Source organism: Panthera onca, chromosome C1, assembly GCF_046562875.1.
Source record: "Panthera onca isolate mPanOnc1 chromosome C1, mPanOnc1 haplotype 2, whole genome shotgun sequence".
NCBI lineage: Eukaryota > Metazoa > Chordata > Mammalia > Carnivora > Felidae > Panthera > Panthera onca.
The window spans coordinates 126,272,668-126,297,762 of record NC_138346.1 but is presented as its reverse complement, the minus strand read 5'-3'; the positions used below and the strand labels follow the sequence as shown (position 1 = coordinate 126,297,762).

The following is a 25,095-nucleotide window of genomic DNA, read 5'->3' as shown; positions in this document are numbered from 1 at the left end:
CTTCCTCTGGCCCCAGATGCAGGATCACAGGGCCACAGCCACGGCCACGTCCGTCCGTGCTAGCAGCAGTGAACCTCGGGTGCCCCTTTGCTGCCTCCTTTTCCTTCCAGGCACAAGTTTCAGTGCTAGGGGTGCAACAGGGCAGGCAGAGATAGCGAGGACGGGGAGGGAGTGGTCCCACTGGCCACTCACCAACATGCCAGCCCCTTCCACTCCCACTCCCTGCGCCGGCCCTCTGTCCAGTGGGTTTACAAGGCGGAGACCTTGACGACATTGCTGGCTATGGAAGGAATGTTCGTGTTGGGGCCGGGGCTGGCAGGGGGCGGCCGGCTCTCCCCCTCTGGGGTTAGCGCTGGTGGGGTGGGGATGCTGATGATGGCTGTGGTGATCTGGGATGTTTTGCAGTTCGGTCTCAGTCCGTCGTCTGCTTTCAAGTTAAGGCTGGAGCGACTGGGGTAAAAAAAAAAAAAAAAAAAGAAGAAGAAGAAAATAAAGAGTGATTTGGTGATGGTTCTTCTTGCTGGTGTCCCAAAGCGTCCTTGACTCCGACATGTCTAGTTCATGGTAACTAGGAGGAAGCTCCAGTGTCCCTCTGTCTCCGTTTTTGGTAGTTAGCCTGTCCCTACCCATTCTAATGATCATTTCTAACAATTGCAAAGTCACGTATGCTGGGCTTTGGAATTCAGGGGATACGTTAGACTGTACCCCCTCCCACGACTGTTTACCTATCATTTGTGGCATTTTTTGCTTTCCCTGAATTCCTTGCCACTCACTGGAGATAGTGGGAAGTGGCCTAAAGTGTAAGCAGAGAAAGGAGGAAAAAGGTCAGTCTGTGGTTCAACAGCAGCCTGAGATGAGCCATGTCTAACACAACTGTGACACTTGTTTCCTTGAGAAAACAGTCCATTCTTTGCACTGGGGTACATCCCCCCCTCTCCCGCCCCCACCACCACCATGGCCAGTTACTGTTTCTGGTATCTTCCGGTATCTAACCCCACATCGGGCCTAAACCTGCTATGGTATCCTCCCAAGCATCTGAAAAGCCTTTGGGTTAACCTGCAAGGATGATGCATTAGATAAGGGGGAGGGAGGGCTGGGGGGGTCTCCTAACGCGGAGACTGTTTCCTTCTGTGACTGGCGCGACTCAAGCCTTGGGGACTGGCAGGGATGGAAGCCACCCACCTGGTAGTGAGCGAGGGCTGCTCGCTGCCCTGGATGTGGATCGTGCTGAGCTCTTGCATGCTGCGCAGGCGAGTGGCCGGCAGGTTGGAATTGGGCAGGTGTGTGGTTTTCTTACTGCGGCGGGAGCAGCAGGTGGTGGTGAGGCCCGGGTGGCTGGACAGCGAGGGACTTCTTGTGGACGGGTAGTTCTGCATCGAGCTCTCCATGCAGTTCTGCTCAAACATCTGCTCATCTATAAACTCGTGGTTCTGCGGGAAGCAGGAGGAGAAGTAGGAAGAGGAGACGGGAAGGAGGGGGATGAGCCCCCCATGCCCCGTGGGGCCGCCTGTCTCTGGGCCTTGAGAGGAAGGCTCCCAGCTGCGCGGAGCACCGATAAGCATCCCAGAGGGGCGATGTCCCATAAGCACCAAATGAAGAAAGAAAAAGATTCCTATTGGCAGCCCTGGCCATGAGACCGAAGGGTGGGGCCTGCATGTTAAATCCTGCTGTGACAATAACTCCACCTGCAGCTCTGAGCTGAAGGGATACAGAGGGCCTGAAGGGGTGTAGTGGTGTCCTTAGAGCTAGAAGCAGACTTTCCTTGCTTGGCAAGGCTTGCACACGACCTCCTGGAAGTGGCAGACAAGGAGTCACTGGCCTTGGGTAGCCAGTATGCTAGGCAGTCTTTAACGCTAGGTTGGATCTAATGGGTGACATCCGTACGGATCTCGGGTTAGTGTGAGACATCAGCTTTTAAAGGCCCTGGATTATTCACGGAATTGAGAGGGCTTTATTTACTCTTGGAGGCCCGTGGGGTCAAAATGTCAGGGTTATGATTTCTTTTAACTACGGTGCTTCCCCCTCCCCCCCACCACCTGATTACAGGATACGGACCCCTAATATATCCGGAGGCACAGGATTCCCTAAGTCGTTAATGTAAGCATGGGAAGGGATGCTAACAACAGCCTTCCGGTGCTGAACCCAGGATAACTTAAAAAACGGCTGTGTCGCCAAGGTGACTAAAACTCTATGGCATGAACGGTCTGGCCGAGGCCGCCAGTGTGAGGAGAAAGTCTGGGGAGAGGGAGCATGAGAACAGCGTACAGAGAGAGACCAGCCCCGGCAGCCAGTACCAGGAGTCCCTGCAGGGCCGGAAAGTGGCACACAGATGCCCAGGGGATAGCAACATGGGTGTCACGTTCCGCCACCCCCTCCGCGCCCTCAGGGAGGTCAAAAGAGGGAATCAGAAAGGCAGTCGGGTTGTCGGGCACAAAAAAAGCCTGAGCTGGTACTGGGTATGGCAGTAGAGGTAGGAATAAGCCCCAGAAGAACCAACGGCACATGCAGAGAACCAGACCGGGGGGTGAAGGGAGGAAAATCCACAGACTCAGAAGAATCAGAGAGAAAAACACATCAATTGAATTTTTAAAAAGTTATACCTTGATGGTGGAGGTTCGTACAGATAACAGGGGATCATCCACAAGATAGGACAACCCCTACAGGACAACATGCCAACAGAAGATAAAAACACCATTGATTGTACATTCCAGCATTCCCAAGCTCAGTACCGACATTCAGTCCCTCCATCCCAACATTCCCCGCCCCCCCACCCTGAAATCCAGCATTCCGTCTCTTTCACCCCAGCCCCCCACCCCCACAGTCCGACATTCATTCCCTCAAATCCAGCATTCCACCCCTTCAATGCCAGCATTCCGTCCCTCCGGCCCCAAAGCCTCATTTCTTCAATGCCAACATTCCAGCCCTTCAAACCCAAATCTTTTTACCCACATCCTTTCACATTCCACCCAGCACATGCAACTCGGAAAGGGCAGTTGGATCCGGGCCTATCCCGTTGGCAAGCTCCGAGTCTTTGAGAGAAATTCTAGATGCACCTGTACAGTTCTTGACCGTCAGACATAGTTGATAAATCCGGGAAACTAGGGTTTTCAGAGTACTTTCCCATTTTGGAAGCCCTCTTTGGGTTCAACTGCCATCCATAGTGTCTACATTTGGCTCATACTTAGAGGTATCTAACATCTATTCCCCCTGCATCTAGAGGCCAGGATATGGAGCATTCAGAAGTGGAAAGTTCCTTCCTTAGGGTGCTGAGCCCTGACCATGGGCTCTCTAGGGAGGGAGGGCCTAGAAAGGAACAGGGAAGGGTTTCACCGTGTCTCTCTTTGGTTGTCCACCCTGACTTCTCCTCTTCCTTGCTATTCCTAACACTTGTTGCCAAGGGTCCAGGCTTGGCCCCACTGCCCTTCCTTTCAGTCTGTTTGTGAGGCACAAGCATCATGCCACATTCCAGCTACGGCATCCTAAACCACGGCTCTATTTTAACAATAAGCCCTGTAGAGTCTGAACTCCCTGGGAGCCACAGGGTGATGAAGAAGCGGTGGTACTGATAACATCCTTGGCCAGAGAAATGTAGGCACCGCCTCCTTCATTCACTGTCTTCTGTCCTAAGAGCTATGTAGGGAGCAAAGGAAGGACTCACAAATTGCAGCAACCTAGCCCGAGGGATAGGACAAAAACTGACGCCCTTCTCCACACTTCTGTAACAATCTAGGATTAATTCAGCCTTAGTTTTGAAGAGTGATGGCCTTCGGAACTGAGAAACGGAGAGGCGGAGCCCTTAGCTCTCAGTGATCACAAAGTGGGCTATGGGGACTATGTAGGGGTCTGCAGAAAGGCTGAGGGTGGGAAGACCGACCTCCTGCACTGCTGCAGGACAGAGATGGCCTCCCACCCGGGTGACTGTGCCCCACTCACTGGGGTTTTCCCCCTGAGGGTTAACAGAGAACCCATTGCTACTTTTTGGATCTAAAGGCGACTCCGACTTCTGAAGCCTGGGCCCAGAGCGAGGCCATGCGCACAGAGTTCTCTGTGAGTTCTGGCCCTCAGAAAAGAGTCAGGGGTCAGGGGTGAGAAGAAGCGCATTGGGCTGGGACTCACAGTGGTTTTCTCCAGGCAGTGCAGCAGGTGGTGGTGCTGGCTCTCGATGAGTGAAGTGGTCTTGCCCATGTGCTCCTCCTCTGGGGTGCCCTAGGAAGAAAAACAAAAGGCTAAGGATGAAGCTGGTGACTCTTCCCGTCTCCATCTCTTCACTTCTTCACAGGAGGTGGGAGAGCACCAGAAAAATCGGGATGAACCAAATTTCAGGGTCACCATAGAACATGCTAGCTTTCGGGCTGGTGGCCCTTGGTCTACAGCTGGGTTAGGGGTAGTGGTGATAATCCTATGGGAGAGGTCTGTGGACGGGGCTGCTCCCTGGAAACATGTCTTCCTTAGGGTTCGTGTTGGGGCTTTGGGGTGGTGGTGCCCCTGGGAAGAGAAAGCAAGCCCATCTCCCCAGCCCGGGTCCCGCCGGCACCTACCATCAGCTCCAGTGCCTCATTGAGGAGTCCGTTGCGCTTGCTGTGCAGGTAGGCATTGGAGCTGCCCGTTTTGGCCACGCGGATCCTGGCCAGGCGAGCCTTCTGCAATCGGCAGAGAAAAAAGAGTGAGCGAGACTGAGAAATGAGACAACAAGCCTGGGAGGAAAAGCCAGAGGCGGCGGGCTGCCCCTGCACGGCTGCGATCCCAGATGAGGTCTGATGAAGGGGAGGAAGTGGCTTCTTCCCAGCCGCACGGATCTCTGTTTATAGATCCTGGGACCGGGTCTGAGACTCTGTGTACCCACTTAGTGCAGCTTGGTTCTGGTCAGAGTTCCTGGGGGTTTCCACTCGTCTCTCTGGTGGAGAGCCCTGATGGAATCCCGGCAGGAGAAATACCACTCATCAAAGTCCTCCCTCCTTCCAAAAGCTTTATGACCTTTATCTACTCAGTATCACATTAGAGTATGTCTCATCTCTAACTAGACTGCCAGCGGTATAAAGGAGCATACGTTACAGCTCTCCCGATTGTCCCCTAGGGTCCAGTGTGGTTCCCCGCATCCAGCAGGTGCCCAAGGATCAGTTAATTATGAGGAAAGCAAGGAGTGTGCATATGTGCCCTTCACCACTTCTTAACATCTTCCCTTCTTTCTATTTTTTCCCTTAGCACTTATTACTAAGGTAGTAATTGGTTTCTATGTTTATTTTGCAACTGTCCCCCAGAATGTAAACTCCTTGAGGACAGGAGTTTTTGTTTTGTTCACTGATATGTACCCAATGCCTAGGAATTTTTAAATTAATAAGCGTACTTAAAGTTGCATTTCGGTTTTGGGGAGTGGATTCATGCATGGATGTGCCAATACATTTATATTTTTGTCACGCGTGTCTGTGCGAATGAGAGCAGGTGCCTGTGACATGGGGGCCGGTGTGTGTATGATGGGGGGGGGGGTGGAGCACATTTTCATATGCCACTCTGGCTTTAACTAGGACAACTGAAAATCTCCCCAGCTCCAGCCTGGTGCCTTCAGCAGATGCCTTCAGGGCCAGTATCTCAATGCAAGTGCATCTGTCTTGCTTGCAGAGGCCCGGGAGGCTGGACACACTGAACATGCTGCTGCTCTTTTCCTTCTTAATGACCATAATCAGTGTCACCATGACTGCAGCACAACCACAGAGGGAGGCTGAAAGGGAAGAGTCTTTGGGAGAAGAGGGAGAAAGGAAGGGTAGAGGGCTTCCTGCTGGTTTAAGAAAATGCAGCGAGAGTCCGGGTTCCTGGAGATCCAGAGCCGGCTCCAGGTCCTTGACACTGGGAGCAGAGCCCACGGACTCACAGACCCATCCTGGGGCAGAGGGGTCCCTCCTCCTGCCTCTGCGGAAGTCCCCTGTAACTTCGGCATGGACACTGGGCAGGACCAGAGTCCTTGGAAAATCGTGGCAATTTCCATTTCTCGTCACTCTCTCCCCAGCACGGGGGAGTGTCCCGTCCAAGTGTCCTGCTTGGCTGGTTCACATGCTCAAAAGATGCTAGGGAGTCAGATCCAGGCTGTCAATAGGAGCACAAAGGACACACTGTATCTCTTGTTTCCTGTGGCCTACGTGTCCCTGTGGGGACAGCTCAACTCCCTTTCCTGGCTTCTAAATATGGGCACGAGACCAGGACCTGGGCCTGGAAGATCTACCTGGGAATCTGAGGAAGAGGGCTTCTCTGGATGGAGAGAATGGAAAGGGGAATCCAGCCAAGAAAGGATGGTGAGTAAGCCCTGTCAGTCCTCTTCTTCTGAGCAAAGAACTTTCATCCCAGCTCCAGGTCTCCTCCCTGGGGAGCCCGCGCCAGCCCTCCCCTCGGCTAAGATGTCTACGTTCAAGCATGTTGCCCACCATTTGAGGATGCAGCTGTTATTGCCTTGGGTGAGGACTGGGTATTGAGAGCTGCATATGGAAATCCGCTTGTGTCAAGCTCATTATTGCCTTCTATAATTTGATTGCACCACTTAGAGCCAGACCTTTCCCGTTTCCGGGGTCTGTCTTCATTACTTTCTAGAGATGAAAGATTCTCCTGTTCTCCTTTGTGGCACTTCTTTTAATCTTATCTTACCCTGGGCTCTATTAGAGCAACAGATTGTCATATCAAATGCACAACGCTGTTTAATCATTTCCCACACAGGATAAAGAGGTTTGCAATGTATTTGCAGAACCATACCCAGCACATGAAATTTGGTGAGGATTTCTCATTTGACTTTGAGCTCCTGAGAGCCCGAGTCTGGCCTATGGGTATTTTTATCTTCAGCGTCTAACACAGAGCTGTGAGCTGAGCAGGAGCTCAAGCAAGGCTGGTGAAGACCCAGGAAGGAAGAAGATCCCTCACAGCTGGTCAGAAATCCATCAGTAAGGCCCTTGTGGTGGGCTCATCCTTGTGCGGACTGGTCAGCTTCTCTCTCCTCCCCTGGTCATGAGCACAACGTGAGAGGTTAAAAGAGAATGTGGGCATCACCTAGGCTACGTTAAAGACAAGAAAATTGAGGGTACGAGGGGAAGTAACTTCTCCAGGGCCAGGCAGTGGGGCTGGAGTGTCTTCCAACCTTCAGGTCAAATGCTGCCTCCATAACATCCCCCTCCTCCTTCCCTCAATTTCAACTCCTGCCAGCAAGTTTCTAAACCAGATTAGCAAAGCCCAGGAAGTTGCAATTTCAACAGGGATGGAGATTCCAGGGTTGAAGGAGAGGTCTGGAAGGAAGATGCTGTCCCTCTGGGTATGGTTCCAGATGCATCTGTGCCCAAGAATCTGTCAGTCCCCAGGAAGCACTTCCTAGCTGGCTGGCAGATGCTACTGGGCCATGAGTATGGACATCTCTTGCCCTGGGAGAGGCAGAAGAAGGAAAAAGAGGGAGGCACGGAAAAGCCACACAAAAACACGGCCAACTGTACTCCCAAGCACTCATCCCAGAGAAATTAAAGCTTACGTCCACACAAAAACCTGTTCATGAATGTTCGCAGTACTTTATAATAGCCAAAAACGTGGTTCTTATAATCCCATGTCGTGGGATACATCCATGCCATGGGATACTGCCCAACAAGAAAAAGGAATGGACTATTGACACACACCACTTGGATGAGTCTCCAGGAATTACGTGAGGTGAAAAGAAAGCCGATCTCCCAACGGTTACCAATCTCCCAAATGGTTACCTCCATTTATGTAACGTTTTTGAAAGGAAAACATGTAGATGGAGGACAGATAAATGGTTGCCAGGGGTTAGGGACAGGGTAGAGGTAGGCTGGGAGGAGTCCTTATAGGTCGGAGCCATTCAGCACCTTGACCGAGGTGACGGGTGCATGAACCTGCATGGGTGATGAAACTGTATCAAACTTCACACACACACACACACACACACACACACACACACACACTTACATACTCACAATAAGTACAAGTAAAACTGGGGAAGTCTGAATAGGATTGGTGGATTGTATCAACATCCATACCCTGATTGTGATAATCTTATAACTACATGTGAATCTATAATTATCTCAATACAAATCTCCACTGAAAAAACCCTCCCATTCTACATGCTCCCCTCTCTTCGCTGCTAGACCTCCTTACTTGGTCTCCAATTCACGTGGCTTCGAGAACCTAGTCTCTGAAGCAAATGGTCACGGAGCCATTTTAGTAACAATCTCAAGCAAACCAATTGTGACAGGAAAAGATGATAACTTTTTAAGCATTTCCTTTACACCTGAGGCAGGTGGACTGGAGCTAACCCTCAGGGCTGTCTAGCTCCTGAGTATGTGGTCTGGGCTGAGAATTCTCAGCTTCCATGACCTCCTGCCTGTCCTATCTCTCCACTGTCACTACATCCTCTGTACCTGCCTTCCTTGTCTCATGGTGACAGACTTAGTGCTGGAAGCAGGCGGTATTCTTGTATTCTTTTTTTTTTTTTTTTTTTTTTTTTTTTTTGCCTCTCAGAAGAAGCCCAAGGTGAAAGAGACAGTTGAGCAACCTTGAGGAGAGACAGTATCCGGGCAAGGTGAAAACACTGTAAATATTTACTCTGATTTCAGAGGGAGAGAGAAGAGGGTGGGGAAGGAGGCAGAAGGGAGGGAGTATCATCTTTAGCAGCCAGAGGGAGGGATAGGCCAAGGCTGATTCCTTCTGTATGGGGTGGGCTTTTTAAAGTTCCACGGGAAAGGACCACTGTTCTGTTCTTGGCAGGGGCAAAATGGCAGGGGATGTGATGCTCTGAGGGACAGAGGACACAGAGGGCACAGAGGGCAAGGGAGCCACAGGAACGGCCTAAAGCCCAGTCTGAGTGGACACAGCAGGAGGCTAGTGTGTGAGCTGGGGATTTCTTGGACCCTCACCCACTAGACCAAACACCTCTTTCAGCCTAGCTCCTGGGTGGGTGGGGGGTTTGCTATAGGACCCCCGGCTCTTCAAGGCCTCAGGCTCCTTGGTTTGGAAGGCAGATCCTAGTTTTCCTGTAGCCCTTTCTTTAGGACAGCATAATGAATTTAGATATTGTTCACATTTGCCAGCTGACTTGAACAGGGAACAAGATAAGACTTCTATTTCTGGGACGGCTTGCAGGGGGTGGGGGTGGGAAAGCTTGGACCCTGGGCAAAAAGGTAGGAAATGGGTGTTGGAGAGGATGGAGGGGACAGCACGGAGCCAGAAGATGAACCTAAGGCAGGCTGGCAACATTACAGACCCAGGTCAAGATAAGTCAAAAGGCACCTCAGCACAGGCGGAGGGGGTGACCACAAGGGCACACACAAGGGGATCTGTTAGAAGTGGGAGCCAACTGGATTCATGATATAGTTGCATAATATATATTAAGTATTTTTATACGTAAATTACCATACATTTCAGAACTTTCATGAACTCTGTGACTTCGTTTCAGTCAGCATACACAGATATGTTCTGAAATTCTGGATTTTTCTGATATGTCAAGGAAGCCCTGCTTGGTGGAAGGCCAGTAGCAGGGATCAGGGGGTGAGAAAACTACCCAGCTGCATGCAGCATAGGGCCTGACACACAGTAGGTGTGAAAATGTTTGTGGAAAGAGAGAAAGGAAGAAGGAAGGAAGGAAGGAAGGAAGGAAGGAAGGGAGGAAGGAAGGGAGGAAGGAAGGAGGAAGGGAGGGGGGGAGGGAGGAAGGAGGAGGAAGGGGGAAGGAAGGAAGGAAGGAAGGAAGGAAGGAAGGGAGGAAGGAGGAGGAAAGGGGAAGGAAGGAAGGAAGGAAGGAAGGAAGGAAGGAAAAGGAAGGAAGGGAGGGAGGGAGGAAAGAAGGGGGAAGGAAGGAAGGAAAAAGGAGAAGGAAGAGTAAAATAAGGACACGAAATCTCAGGCCTCCGTAAATGACTCTTTCAACAAGGTCTCCCCTGTCCACTGTACCCAGAGAGGCTCTGACCGTACGCCCTGGAGATTAAGGGGTACCCTATTTCAGCCCAGGTCAGAAGAGAAATGAACAACCCCCCCCCCCCCTTGGTCCTCCCCTTTCCTGATAGGAATCTGGCAATTCACTAGCCGGATGCCCTAAAAGTGCACTAAAGCTGTCAGACCTTTCCCTTCCTCTGTGAGTGAAGGAGGGCACACACCTGCCCTGCCTTCTCACGCGGTGTTCTGGACACCGCCAACACTTTTCTCAGGGCAGTGGTCCTCCCGGTCTTCAGCTGCACCTCTGCGCCTTAACCCTAAACACCCTGAGGTGACCCACGTCCGTTGTGCCGTTTGTTCTGGAGCTCAGTGGCTTCAGGATGTTCCCCTTCCTGAGTATTCATTCTCTTCTCAGCACATTTATGTTTTGTCCGGATGTTTTGTATAGGTTGTCATAGGGTATTGGAAAACAATGATGTTCCCCAGTAAGCTCCTGGCAGGGAGAGGGAGGGGCCCAGGCACTGCTGAGTGTTGGTGGCTGAGGTCTTGAAGGGGAAACCGGGGCTCAAGGAAACTGCGTGGAGCATCCAGGAGGGAGATCATCAGCTTATGGATAAATGAGGGTCTGTTGCACTTGGCAGCTGGAACGCAGGACACTGGTAGGTAGGGAGGGACACAAAGCTGCCTTACCTTCCAAAGCCAGGGGCCGTCTGTGCTGGGATCCGCCCGGGCAGTCCAGGCCTGGCGACCTGACTGTGATAGCGGCACAAAGCAGAGGGCCAGGCCCCTGTCTGGTGCTGTCTCCCAGCCTCCCAGGGCCGAGGCTTACCTTTTGTGCCCTGCGTTTATCGGCTCTCTGATTCTGGTGGTAAATCCGGCTGAAGTTGGAAACAATCACAGGAACCGGCAGGGCAATGACCAGAACACCACTCAGGGAGCAGATGGAGCCAAAAATCTTCCCTGCAATTGTCTTGGGCACCATATCTCCATATCTGAGAGAGAGACAGAGACAGAGAGAAACAGGTGTGAGGAAGAGGGGTCACTTGGGAAATAAGCCAGACATCCCTGCCCATCACTCACCTATGCATCCATCCATCCATCCATCCATCCACCCACCCACCCATCCATTCATTCAACAATTGTTTAAAGTGCCTACTATGTGCCGGCTATGACCTGGCACTGAACAAAGACAAGATCCCTGTGTTCCCAGAGCCAACAACCTACAAGCAGAAGACCATGAACAAGTGAGTGAACACATAAAAACACTGACTTGTCTTTATTTCTAGGAGGAGAATAGAGACAGGTGCTGTTCCAGGTACGGAGAGCGTGGTCAGGAAAGGCCTCTCTGAGGAGCTGACATTTCAGCTTGAGATCTGGAGGTAAAGGATCCCGGTCAGGGGACACACTTGGGGAAGAGTGTGCCAGGCAGAGGGAACAGAAAGTCAGAGGCCCTGAGGCAAGAGGGAGCGTGGCCTGCTGCGGGAATGATTACAGACCCGCGGGTGGTGGGGCGGGTGTGGAGGGTGGTTGTACAAAAGGAAGTGGAGGCCACCACACGGAGTATGGATTTTGTCCCAAATGCAGCCAGCAGCCATGGGTGAGTATTAGGAAGGAAAGCAGCACCATCTCACGTATGTCCATCAAAATAACACGTAAGAAAACCGCCCTCTCCTCGTGGAGATTCACCACGCACAAAGCACTCCTGCACACTTACCCCACATGAGCTCCGCGAACCCTGTGAGCTTGGAGTCCTTGGCCCCATTGTGCAGATACAGGAAGTCAGGCTCACTGGCAGATGGACTGCCCACGTTTGGGGACGGCTGGGATTAAAACCCACTCCTATGGCTTTTGTCTCTTTCCCACCAACCACACTGTCTTGGAGGGCAACCGTGAGCTCCAAAACCCAGCCCCGGAAGCCGCAGAGCCACTTTGGGACAGTGCTGGTGTCTCTCAGAGCTCAGAGGAGCTCTCATAAGTACTTCACACCCTGGTGGCTGCCCCCAGGGACAGGCTTGGCCTGGCTCCCGCGCATCCCCAGGCAGGCAGGCCAGAGCCTCTCTCCTCCAATCAATAAGGTACTCTCCACAGTGGTTAAGTGTGTAGCCTCTTCTTTATTGAGATAAATTAAAGGCCTTATTAAGCGAAGAGCTCTGATGTCTCCTTTGGCCAAAGCCAACGACACCATCTCCCCGCTCCCCTGCCCTCTCCGTGTTTGGAAGGTGACCAGGAATTGATGCCATCAAAATTGTGGGGCTCAAAGTCACCTGTCCTGAGGGGACCCAGGTGTCCGGAGGATGCAGAGAGGATGTGGAAGGGGATAGGGTGAACAGTTTCAGAAGTGTGAGGTCCTCATCTCCTAAGCACCCAGGGGCTTTTGGGAGGCGATGCCAGCCATTGACACACATTTGGTGAATGAATACGTGACCTCACGGAAGCCCCTCAACCCTCTGAATTAGGTTCCTCTTTGGAGAAGGCACTTCCTTCTCCTTCCTTCCTTCTCCTTCAGTGTTTTGCCCTTTGCCCTGCCTCAAGCTGCCTCTGTGGTCTCTGTTGCTGGGAAACTCTAAAAGCACAGCTGATTGTCCCACGTTCAAATAATCCCAACGATGAAGAAAAGGGGGTTGTCCGTAAAGGCCAATCATGTTACTGGGGCTTTCCGGCCTGTGACGGAGAGGTGCACATCGAGCTCATGACCGTGGGTGGAAATGAAGCATGGCAGGAGTATGGAAGCACAGCGTCAGAAAGGCTACATTTTCGGGTGACTGAGGTGCTGAAAAATGCTCAGGACACAGAAAGGTGGTTTTATCCACTGGAAGAGAGAACAAGGAGCAGAGCTTTCTGCCTGCTGCTGGCGCAGATGGTCCACTGGTAACAGATGACAGAACCAAGCTCCCATGCGCTCCCTGCCTTTCCCACCCAGGAGACCAGGCTTCCTCTTAGAAAGGCCGGGACAAATGTGGGGAAGAAGGATGAGGAGCTTGAGGCAGGGGAGGGGAGAGCAGGCGAGGGCCCAGCTGTCTTCAGTGGAGGCACATCACAGGTGCACCTGGATCGCACCCCGGGAGACAGGAGGGATGTTTAGATGGAGTTGCAGAACACGGCCCATGACGGTCGAGAAACCATGGCGCCGCACAGAAATACCAAGAGACTGGAGGCCAAAAACAGCTGTGTTGATATTTCTGAAGAGGAGGCAAGGAAGTCCGAGAAACCACAGACCAACAGGCTTGGCATCCATCAATTCTGCCGCGAAACTGCTGGCAGAATTTGAGAGCAGATATTAAGTGGACAGCTTGCGGACGCTTGGAAAATTAGCTGTATTGCTCACTAAGCACGTAACTTGCCAAATTAACCTTATTTCTTGTTTTGAGAGGGTTAACTGGCTGGCGAATCAGGAGGCCGCCGGGTCGTGATTTTAGCAACGTGTGCTCTCGTCCCAGTTCTTCGTACCCTTGACAAGCTGGAGGAACGGGTGTGGATAGCAGTGTGGTTGGGAGGGGTTGAACAAACACCTCCAGTCTTCTGACCCTTCCCCAAAGATTGTCCTATGCCAGCAAGGGAAGTTCATGGCTTTCGTGTTACAAGGGTCTCCTTTAGTGAAAGGGTAAATAAGTCAATGAAATAAAGAATGAATCTAAAGCCAGGTCTCCAGTGGTGTGTTCCAGAATGTTTCAACAACTTATATAAAGCCAGAGGGAGGCAGCATGGCCTAATGATTGAGAGAGGAGACTGGAGACAGGTCCCAGGTTGATCCCCAGCCCCACATTACTTACTGGTTAAGTGACCTTGGGAAAGTTATTTAAGCGGAGCCTCTACCAATATAAAAGAGGTTTTATATATCTAACTTACAGGCTTGTTGTAATAATTAATCAGATAATTCAGAAGAAGCACTTAATGTTGTCTCTGGGTAAATGTAAATTCTTTATAAATAGCCAGTGCGGTGGGCACCTATTGTTTTGTCTGTTAATAGCCTACCCATTTAGGAACTGTGCCCCCCCCCCCGCCATTGTTATGACAGAACCTCCGTCCAGAGGAGCTGCCGTATTCTTACAAACCTTCCCCTACACCCCTGCTGCCACTAGGCGCAGTTAACAAGTTTGGAAGGAGGCATCTGACTCAAGCTGGGCCAATGAGCTCCTTTCCTGGATTCATTTTTTTTTAATAGCCTTATTAACATATAACTTATATATCATATGATTCATCCATTTAAATCATACAATTCAGGGGCACCTGGGTGGCTCAGTTGGTTGAGCGTCCAACTTCAGCTCAGGTCTTGATCTCATGGTTCATGGGTTTGAGCCCTGTGTCGGGGTCTGTGCTGACAGCTCAGAGCTTGGAGCCTGCTTCGGATTCTGTGTCTCCTTCTCTCTCTGCCCCTCCCCTGCTCATGCTCTCTCTCTCTCAAAGATAAATAAACATTAAAAAAAAATTTTAAATCATACAATTCAATATGTTTTAGTGTATGTATGGAGTTGCGCTGCCATCCCAGAGTCTAATTTTAGAACATTTTCATCACCCCCGCCCCAAACCTCACACCCATAGTAGTAGGTGACCATTCCACACCTCTCCCCCCTCAGCCCTAAGCAACCCCTAAACTACTTTAGACACTTACTGTGTCTATGGGTTTCCTTATTTTGGACATTTCATAGAGATGGAATCATACAATACATGGCCTTTCTTGTCTGCCTTCCTTCACTTAGCGTGATGTGCTAAGGTTTCACAGTTTATCCTTGCTGTAGCAGGTGTCACTTCTTTATCCCTTTTTATTGTCGAGAAACATCCTCTTGTACGGATGTCCCACATTTTGCTTTTTCGTTCATCAGTGGGTAGACCTTCGGGTTGTTTCCACTTCTAGGCTACGATGAATAAATGAATAAATTCTGTTCTGCAGGTCCGCGCACAAGTTTTGAGGAGTCACGTGGTAACTCCATGTTTAACAGTGAGGGGGCCTGCCAAACTGTTTTCTGGAGTGGCCGCACCCTTGCATTCCCAGCAGCACTAAACTGGGGCTCCCCTTTCTCCACATGTTCACCACCACTTGTAACTGTCTTTTGCGGCTCGCCGTCCCGGTGGGTGTGAAGTGCATTCCCCCGGCTGGCTAATGATACCGGCGACTTTCTCCCTTCCCCGGATATTTGCCTTTGAGATGAGGCCAATCTCTTCAAGGCTGACGCTGCAACAAGTGAAACCCTGGAGCTGCTTTCTGCCACGGGAAGAAGCCAGGCTGTAGTCAGAGAGGGAGCAGGGTGACGCATAGGTAGAGGCGAGAGGAGGAAAGGGGAGTGTGATGGAGACTGAGTTCCTGCCCTAATTCTGGGGACCGGCTTCACTTTCACCATTCCTATGGCCTCACTGTTCAATCCTTTGGACTTTGCACCCCAACAAATCAGTGTTTTTGTTTTAACCTTCTTCCACTTGGATCCCATGATAATGATGATGATGATGGTGTTGATAAGGGTACTGCTGATTATTCTTATTAAAAAAATTTTTTTTTTTACATTTATTTATTTTTGAGAAACAGAGTGAGACAAAGCGTGAGCAGGGGAGGGGCAGAGAGAGAAGGAGACATAGAATCTGAAGCAGGCTCCAGGCTCTGAGCGAGCGGTCAGCACAGAACCCAATGCAGGGTTCGAACCCACAAACTGTGAGATCATCACCTGAGCCGAAGTTGGACGCTCAACCAACGGAGCCACCCAGGTGCCCCTGGTTATTATTATTTTTAAATTAATTTTCTTTATTGAAGTAGGGCTGACGTACAATATCCTATTCGCTTCAGGCATGCATCATAGAGATTCGATATTTTTATACATCACGCAATGATGCCCATGATAAGTGTAGTTACCATCTGTCACCGTACAAAGTTATTACAACCTTATTGACTATTCTCTACACTGTGCATTACATCCCGTGACTTATTTATTTCATAGATGGAAGTTTGTGCTTCTTTTTTTTTTTAAGTTTATTTATTTTGAGAGAGAGAGAGAGAGGGAGCACAAATGGGATAAGAGCAGAGAGAGAGGGAGAGAGAATTCCAAGCAGGCTCTGTGCTGTCAGCACAGAGCCCCACACGGGGCTCGAACTCATGAACCGTGAGATCATGACCTCAGCTGAGATCAAGAGTCAGATGCTTAACTGACAGAGACACCCATGCGCCCCAGAAGTTCGTACTTCTTAATCCCCTTCATCTACCCCCGTATTTCATCCATTAGATACTCCGGTAATCAACAGTTTGTTTCCTTTATCTATGAGGCTGTTTCTATTGTGTTTTGGTTGTTCATTTGTTTTCTTTTTTAGAATCGACACTTAAGCGAAATCACAGAGTATCTGCCTTTCTCTGTCTAGTGCTGGTTATTTTAAAGCAAGCTCTTCACATTTCTAAATGACAGCGCTACTATGAATTGAGGTCTTTTGGAGTCAAAAGGATTTTAACAGGTTGTAATCATGGGTGAAACCAGCTAGATTAATTCTAACAAAGATGAATGACAACACTGGCATTTTGATTCAAATAATCAATGACTTGTATAGCTGATGGGAAAAACCAGCTTGAAAGCCATCCGTGTTAAAAATCACCAGGGAAATTTAACTTTGACACAGCCACCAGCATAATGCAGCTGCTAAACAGCTAATGTCCAGAAAGAGGGAGTAGGTGTTCAGACTTGCCCCTTGGGGCCAACCACTTCTAGGCCACTGTGTGGAGTTCTGGGCACTATGTATTCTACAGGACATTGATTAACTAGATCACATCCAGAGTTAGGATGGTCATTTGTCTGGAACTCTTCTCATAGGGAAAACAATCAAGGGGCCAGGAACGTTTGGTCTGAAGAAGAAGGGATGGAGAACGGAAGGATGGATGGGAATCATGTACTGGAGCCTACCCTGGGAACTTTACCTGCACCCGTGGGTCTCTCAGTAACCCCATCAGGTAGGGCTAACCCTCCATAGGAATGTGGAGCCCATGTCCAGGGAGGACAGTGACGTGTGTAAGGTCCTCAAGTGGCCGAACCGTCTGGGTTAAACCCCAGGTGGGTCTGTTTCCATTGCCCTGCTCTGTTCTCCACTTCTTGCTCCTCCGGGGAGTAGGCAGGTGGACGAGGATGGTGGTGGGGAGGGTTCCGGGGAGTCAGCTGGAGCTCATCCCTTCCTCTGTCTCTACTGCCTCAGCGGTCCTGTGCAGCGGCTAAACGTGTGGACTCTGAGGCAAATCCTGGCTCTGCCACTTGCCAGCTGGGTGACTTTGAGCAAAGCCCTTAGTGTCTTTGACCACAGCTCCTGGGACTGCTAACACAGTGGTACCTACACTTCACGGGGTTGTTGCGGGGGATTAGCGAGGTCCTATGTGGAAAATGCTCAATGGCACATAGTAAGAACTTTATTGATGTTTATTAAACAAATCCAGGGCCTAGACCACCGCTGCTTCTAGACTGGACGTCAGCAAAAGCCTCCTAACCAGCTTTCTCACTTGCACTTTTGTTCCCTTTTAAATTCACAAAGAGCCACATTTTTAAAATGCAGATCCAAGCATGCTCCTTCCCCAGCTCACACTTTAATAAATGTTGGTGGAATGTGTGAGTTAATGAATAAAACATACTGGCAATGTTGTTGCAACGACTACATGCTTGCTACACAGTAAACACTCGTTAAATAGCAGCTAATCATGACTGCAAGGATCGTCCTGGGCAGTGGCCTTTGTCCCGGCCTCCCAGGAGCCCACCTGGGCAGGAGCACTGAGGTGCAGGAGCGGACAGTGATTCTCTAAGTGCTACTGGCATCTATGGCCTATTTTCTTTGTGGAATTTTGAGGAAAGAAAGGGGTGAGGAAAGAAAAAGAGAAAATGTCATGGCCTAGAAAAAAAAATTTAAGGCCTTAGCCTTATTTCCTTTTGTCTTCCTTCTTCATGCAAATAAGGACTCCCTTCCCCCACTCCCCAGCCTGGCTCTGAGAGTGGAGGAGAGGAAGGGAAGAGAAAGTCCCTCCTGGAGTGACTCCCAGGTACGATGAACTATGGTGCTCACCCAGGACTTCACCTGTGGCACGTGAGGTGGCCGTCCGCCCCAGAGCAGGCGGAGCTCAGGTACTCAGCGCCTGTCTGTCCACCTCTCTTTCCTGTCACATCCTCGGTAATCCGCAGTGATGTCTGGGCTGTGGCAAGAGCAGGGACGCTTACCCTCCTAATATGGAAGGTTAATTAATTTGTATTAGGGTTTAGGGATAATTAAACTTTTTATCTGAACTTAAGCTGCACAAACCACCCGCCTTGTACAATTAATTGCTGTCTTCACTTCCTCCTCCAGGTGCTGAGAGATAAGTGTGAGCTGAGCTCCCTGGTCTGATTCTGCCTGCGTCTCGGGCAGGGGCAAGGCTGCGCATCTGGCTGGGCGTCCGTTCTTTACTGGAGGCCAGACAGTGCCCATTCAGGACCCAGCTGCTGGGAGCTCCGTCAGGGAGACACGTCCTTGAGTTTCTGCAAGGGGGCTGTCTCCCCCTCACTGCCACACTTACTTCTGCACCCACCTTCTCCACCGGGAGTCCCCTGAACTTGGTTTCCTCCTCTGCTCCTGGACCCCTGGTATTGGGGATGCAGATGGGGGTTGGAGGTTGTCCCGGTGGGTGGGGTCAGGGTGGGGAGAGGCCTTCTCTGGGCAGGCTGGGCACCATGGCAAGTTCTAGGGACTCAGACCCCTGTGGTCACCTCCTTGTCCAGGGCAAAGGACAATGGTAGTCTATCCTGGAGGGTCCTAAAACACCAGCCTGGCTGATAAGTTCATTCCCTTGACAAACATCCGGTCAGCCTCTTTTCAGGGTCAAATCCCCTCCCATGAAGTAGGACTGCTGTAACTTTTTTTAAAAAAAATTTTTTTTAACGTTTATTTATTTTTGAGACAGAGAGAGAGCATGAACAGGGGAGGGTCAGAGAAAGAGGGAGACACACAATCTGAAACAGGCTCCAGGCTCTGAGCTGTCAGCCCAGAGCCCAATGCGGGGCTTGAACTCATGGACCGCGAGATCATGACCTGAGCTGAAGTTGGACGCTTAACCAACTGAGCCACCCAGGCGCCCCATTTTTTCTAGCTCTTATATCATGTGAGGTACTACAAACACATGATCTCATTGGCTCCTTCCAGCAACCCTAAGAAATAGATGCAATTATTGTCCTCGTTTCACTGATAAGGAAACTGAAGCACAGATCAGGCATTACATATTACTGAAGTAATATGTCCAAGGTCACTTGGCTAGCCAGTGGCAGAACCAGCTCTCTGAAATTCCTAAGTCCCTATAGCCTAAAGCCATGGTCCCTGAGGAGCCAACATGGTGAGCAGAAGTCTGGTTAGAGAGCAAGAGGGAGCTTCAGAGGTGACTGCCTCCAGGGCAACAGCCTAGCCATACCCTTGCAAAGGACTTTAGCCCTGTGCTGTTGATTCTCAAGGAGTGGGACTTGGGAAATCAAATGAAAGCCTTATGTCACTTTTCCTTCCTACAGCATGCCTCTCCCCCCACCCGCGATCCCCCCTAAACAACCAATCCACTTTAGTCATGTCCCTGCAGGGAAGTACTCTCCTGGGTTCACCTGCAAAATGGCCCCCGTGGTGAGCCAGGAGCCAGAAGGATGGGTTGGCATTTTGGAACCTTGAGGTTCCTCTGAAGACGCCATCTGAGGGGAGAGCTGAGGCTCAGGGCAGGAGGACCTAATAACAATTACTGTAAAATTCAGTAACGATCTATTTTTATTTAGCATCAATATGCACCATTTGATCTTCCTAACAGCCATACGAGGTATTATTAGCTCCGTTTTTGAGGAAACTAAAGCTGAGGGAGGCTGAGTACCACGTGCAGGGTCATCTGCATGGCCAAGCCAGTGTTCCAAGCCAGCCTCCCATGGCTTCAGAGCACCCCTCTTTCTCTGTGTCCTACTGCAGGAAAGGAGAGAAGTGCGAAGGGAGATGTTTCTGGGTTCGGCCAGCACAGAGTCCTGGGGAAAGGGGATGCCTGATCCTTCCAGGCCACTGGTGTGGTTGGCCTGCGGTGCAGGGTCGCAGCCAGTCACAGCAGCGGGTTCTTGGCCACTGGGAGTCTGTGGCAATAGTCTCCATGCTCCCCCCCCCCGCCTCCACGGCAATTGTGCCGGGTGACGGAGCTGTTCTAAACCACTGTTTCTCAAACTTTCATGTGCATTAGAATGACCCGCAAGGCTTGTTAAAACAGATTGCCGGGCTCCGACCTCACTCAGATTTCTGATTCTGTAGGTCTGGAGTGTGCCCTGAGAATATGCACTCTAACCACGTTCCTAAGTGACACTGCTGTTGGTCATCTGGGGAACAGGCTTTGGGAACCACTGCTCCAAAGCATCCTCTCTCCACAGGTCACACATCTGCAGGCTCACAGAATGTCAGAGCGGCAGAGAGCTGCCGGCAACCAGCCTCAGGCCGGCCATAGCACCTATGAGGAAACCAAGACCCCACGATCAGAAATCAGGTGGCGGAGCCTTTCTGATGGCCCAGAGAAATGCCCTGCCTGTTTTGTTTACTCCACACACACCCAAAGCTGCATGAGCCCACACGTTTCCGCCCCTGACCCTCCGGGTGGATCGATTCATCAAACACCTGCTGGGTGTTTACCCTCTGTCCCTCACTTTGCTAGGTGCCCAGGGGTGCAAAGCTAAATAGACAGCCTCTGCCCACATGTCCCCTGAGCTTACGATCTCAGGGAGGGCAGACAAACAATCACGATGATGATTCAATGGCATGATGCTACAAGAAGAATGTGCACAGGGTCCTGTGTGAGCATGAAGGAGGGGGCTCTGAATCAGGCTGGGGGTGGGGGTGGTCAGAGGACCTCCCGGAGGTGGCGGCACAGGCTGGTTTCGAAGCAGTAGGGCTGGCCCAAGGGATATAAGAAATTACTGGCTGGAGGAAGGGGCAGATGGGAGACGAGGCTGGAGAACTGGCCACATGAAGGCCCTTCTGGGTTAATCCAAGAACTCTGAACTTTCTCTGGCTCCAGCCGGCTAAGGATTGCAAGTGTGTGTGTGTGGGGGTAATGTGACCAAATATTCCTCTTTGAAAGAGGACCCTGAAAGCAGAGTGGAAGACAGACTGGAAGGGGATGAAGGCAGAGGCAGGGCAACCAGTTAAGAGGCTGCTGTACCGGTCCAGGCAGGAAATGGCAAGGCCTGAACAAAAGCAGTGGGCGGAGATGGGAAGGAGCGGGTAGAGACTTGCAAAGTCCAAGCAGAAGCTGCTGGACTTGGTCACTGACCCGGTGTGAGGCTGGAAGGAAGGGAACCCAGGGTGGCACCCGGGCTTGGGAGCCGGGCAAACTCTGTGTACATCTCCAGCCAAGCTCTCACATGTGTCAGGCTCCTCCATGACTGCAAGGCTTTAACCAGACCCTTCCCTCTGCTAGAAATGATCTTCTCTCTGTCTCTGTCTCTGTCTCTGTCTCTTTCTCTTTCTCCTTCCCAGGCAACAACTACTCATCTTTCCGGATGCTGTTCAAATGTCACCTCCTTCAGCAAATCTCCACCCCCTCCCCGCCCTGCCAACCCCCAAGCAGAGTGTCACTCATTCGTCTGTCTTTCCATCTCCATCAGAACACATACTCCTCTATGTGGTGATATAACCCCCTGAAATGGCTCTTTTCCCTTTTCCCCCGTCCGAGTTTTGATAAGTGCCGTCCGAGCACAGGGCTGTCTATCTCTGCACCACGGGTGCTTGGCCTGTTGCATGATGCCCAGTAGGGACGAAATAGTTCAGAGTGAATGGGAGATAAAGTGGCCGCTCTGGTGTGTGTTCCATGGACTGGAGTGGACCCCTGAGGCTGGCTCCTTCTGGAATCAGACCGCAAGCTCCAGGAGGGGAGAGGCTGTATCCTTGGTACCTAGAACCATGCCTGGCACATGGTGTGTACTCGGGATATTTGTTGAGTGAACTATCAACTATTTGTTGATATTTGTGAGTGAACTATAAACAGATTAGCAATGGAACTGCTGACTCTAGCAGACCAGATTGTCAGGGAGCCCTTCTGCTGCAACACGTCTAAATCCTGAATCAAATACACTTTTGGATGCATTGTTGGGTTCACTTGAAGTAGGGGAAATCCACTTTACCCCCAGTAAAAAGGAACCAACCACAGCGGGGAAGCCCAGCTGGGAGGAGGGAGTAGTAAGCAGAGGGAGGAACACCATTACTCCGAGGGCATGGGCCAACATGACCTGTGACCTGTGACCTGTCACTGGAAACTGAACTTTGGGCCAACAGCAAAAAAGAACTCTCTCAGTCTTCAAGTAAAGCCAGGCCCCATAGGTGAGCAAAAGTGCTCCCAAGAATGGTCACATTACCTGGCTTCTGGGAAAATCAGATTTAAATCCTATCCAGTGGAAAAATCCTTAACCCAGGCCTTCAGGATTCCTACAGATTAAGATCATGTAAATATGGGTTTGCTTAAAAAAAAACCAAATCGTAAAGAAGCAAGCAACCATGAATGACGGTCAACAGAAGGAAACCAACAATAGATTTACGGGCCCCGCCCCCATGCACTTCAGATTCTGAAATCAATAGACACAAAGAGTTACGTATGGAATGTTTTTCCAAAATAAAGGATGGAATTGCAAAGATGAGCTAGCAATAGAACACCATCAGAAATCATGAGGCACATCTGAAAAAGAACCAAATGGAGTTTCCAGACATGAAAAAATTAAATGCTAAAATTAATTAGGACTTAAATCAACAGGTTAACCTTCATGGGTTCAGCCTCCAGAGCAGACCTCTACTTCCCAGTCTAATCCTTGAGGACTCTCATGTGGTCACTTGGTCCCAAAGCCCTTGTACCTGAGTGTATTTGGGTCATGACAGGTAGGAAGGCAGTGAAGGCCATGTTGCTGTCTGCAGACAGCCATGTCACCAAAAGAGGCCATCACGTCACAGTGCTGAACGAAGCTGGCTTCCTACCCAGACACAATCTTTTTGCTCTCACAGCTCCCAGGAAAGACACACTGGCATATGAGAGTATATAGAAGACAAGAAGACAGCAAAATCAAGACAGTGAACCGATGTTATAACTAGACAGGAACAGTGCCGCCTGGCTGGCCAGCCACCTTCATGTAAAAACCAGGAGAGGAGATGTAACCATATTCACTATTGGTCTCCCATCAATGGCAAAATATTCACATGATTATTGGGATTTCGTTATTTCTGGTGACACTTCCCAAACACCCACTCAGTTGTTCTGAATGCGCTCTGAATGGGCCTTGCTCCAAGGGTGGTCTGCAAGGACACGTGGCCTTCAGAAGGCAGACGCCGAAGGGCTGGCGCCCCAGAGACTGCAAGACCATTGAGTCCTGACTAGACCCAGCCCTGGACCTGGAGACGGCAGTTGTGCCCTTGCCTGGGGCATCCACGGGCCGGGAGTCACACTGGCATGTCCCAAGTCCCCGCCCACTGGCATGTCCCAAGTCCCAAGTCTCCACAGGCACGCCCTTCTGGAAACTGGGCCTCGTTCAGTCGTTCTCCCCGACCTCAGCCCCCGGGAGACCTGTCCCCATTTGTCCCCTCCACACTCTCGGGAGTAGAGATTGACAAGAAAGAGCCATGAGGAACAGCACACGCGTCTGGTCAGACCCCGGTGGTCCCTCAGAGGCCTTGTCCCGCAGGCCTGCACCATCTGTTTCTCTTTCTCCATATGTTCATCACAACAGCCCTTCTCCCCAGGGCGGTCCTCGGCCTTCTGCCGCCCTGGGCTGGCACGCATTTCTCAGACAGGGATGAGCTGCCTCGACTATGAAGTGGAGCAAGACAAGCCATGACAAGCCTTTGGCCTGTGCCAGAGCGAGCACCTGTTGCAGAAGGCGTGGGCTGGATTTGGGGAGAAAGAGGGAAGGGCCCACAAAGCCTGTAGAGCAGAAGTAGGGGTGTGGCCAGAGTCAGACAGCAGATGGCACAACTAAAGGGGACAGAGCAGTGAGGGGACCGTCCACAGAGGGACAGGCAGCTGGGGCAGAGGCTGGAGTGAGTAGGTGGAAAAGCACACAAATACTTGTGGACCAAGTACTTGTGGATGTGGACTTTCTCTGAAGGTCTGGTCTTGCCTCTGTTAACACATCACTTTCTTGTGTCGCTCCAGCGAGACGGTGGTGGAGGTGACAGGCAGGAGGGGAGTGGGCAGGACGCAAGGGTGCGGGGCTGAGAGGAGTCTTACTGTATTTCATTTATTTTTTAAAAGGTTTTTTTTAAGTTTATTTATTTTGACAGGGAGAGAGAGAGAGAGAGAGAGAGAGAGAGAGAGGAAGCACAAATGCGGGGGGCAGAGAAAGAGGAAGAGAGAGAATCCCAAGCAGGCTCCACACTGCCAGCTCAGAGACTGACACCGGGCTCGAACCCACGAGCTTAACTAACTGAGCCACCCAGGTGTCCCTATTTTATTTTATTTTATTTATTTTATTTTATTTTTTTGAGAGACAGCATGCGAACAGGGGAGGGGCGGGGGGGCGGGGGGGACAGAGGATCAGAGAAGCAGCCTCTGTGCTGACAGCAGAGAGCCTGATATGGGGCTAGAACTGAACAACTGCAAGATCACGACCTGAGCCGAAGTTGGACGCTCAACCGACTGAGCCACCCAGGTGCCCCAGGACTGAGAAGAGTCTTAGCCCCAGGCCACAACAGCTAAAGGGGCTAAGCGATGTGGCCACTGGACCCTATATATGGCCACCAGTTGTCCCCACTCATTATGTAACACGGCTCTGCTGACCAGACAGAGGCCCCCTCCCTTCTACTCTGCACTAATACCTCCCTCCCTCATCGTGGGCGTTCTCCCTCCTCTTCCTCCCACCCCACACCCTAGGAACCAGGAGCTATTCTCCCTCTTCCTTTAGGCCTTATCAGAACTGCTCTTCGTCCCCATTGTCTCAGAGTCTCAAGGTGGCATGGGATCCTCTCCGGTGGCCTATCAACCTTTTTCCCACCCTCCAGGGACCTCTCTTGCACTGGCTTTGGAGTCAGACAGACCCTTGCTTAAGTCCTTGCTCTTCCTACTCAGCTAAGACCTCCGGCAATCAGGAGCTTCCTCAGTTTGCTCATCTGAAAAATGGCATCTCAGTGAGCTACCTCTCAGGGTTGTTATGAACCTCACGTCTGTAAAAGCTCTTTATAAACTGTGAGGTGACCTTAGTTATAACTAGTTCTATATATAGTTTATAGTTA

The 25,095-nt window shown here is 50.9% G+C and overlaps 1 protein-coding gene across 2 annotated transcripts in view; it reads right to left on the bottom strand.

Moving 5' to 3' along the window:
* Positions 1-25,095, bottom strand: part of KCND3 (potassium voltage-gated channel subfamily D member 3) — a 209,544-nt gene continuing 184,449 nt past the window's right edge. Inside the window, exons 3-8 of one of the 2 annotated variants that reach the window (XM_060624010.3) lie at positions 10,736-10,898; positions 4,539-4,640; positions 4,117-4,206; positions 2,601-2,657; positions 1,183-1,430; positions 1-450 (exon numbers count right to left, since the gene is read on the bottom strand). In XM_060624010.3, the coding sequence (XP_060479993.1) occupies positions 249-450; positions 1,183-1,430; positions 2,601-2,657; positions 4,117-4,206; positions 4,539-4,640; positions 10,736-10,898 (862 nt within the window). In that variant the 3' untranslated portion in view covers positions 1-248. The remainder of the gene's footprint in view (positions 451-1,182; positions 1,431-2,600; positions 2,658-4,116; positions 4,207-4,538; positions 4,641-10,735; positions 10,899-25,095) is intronic. The other variant, XM_060624011.3, reaches the window with a different exon arrangement.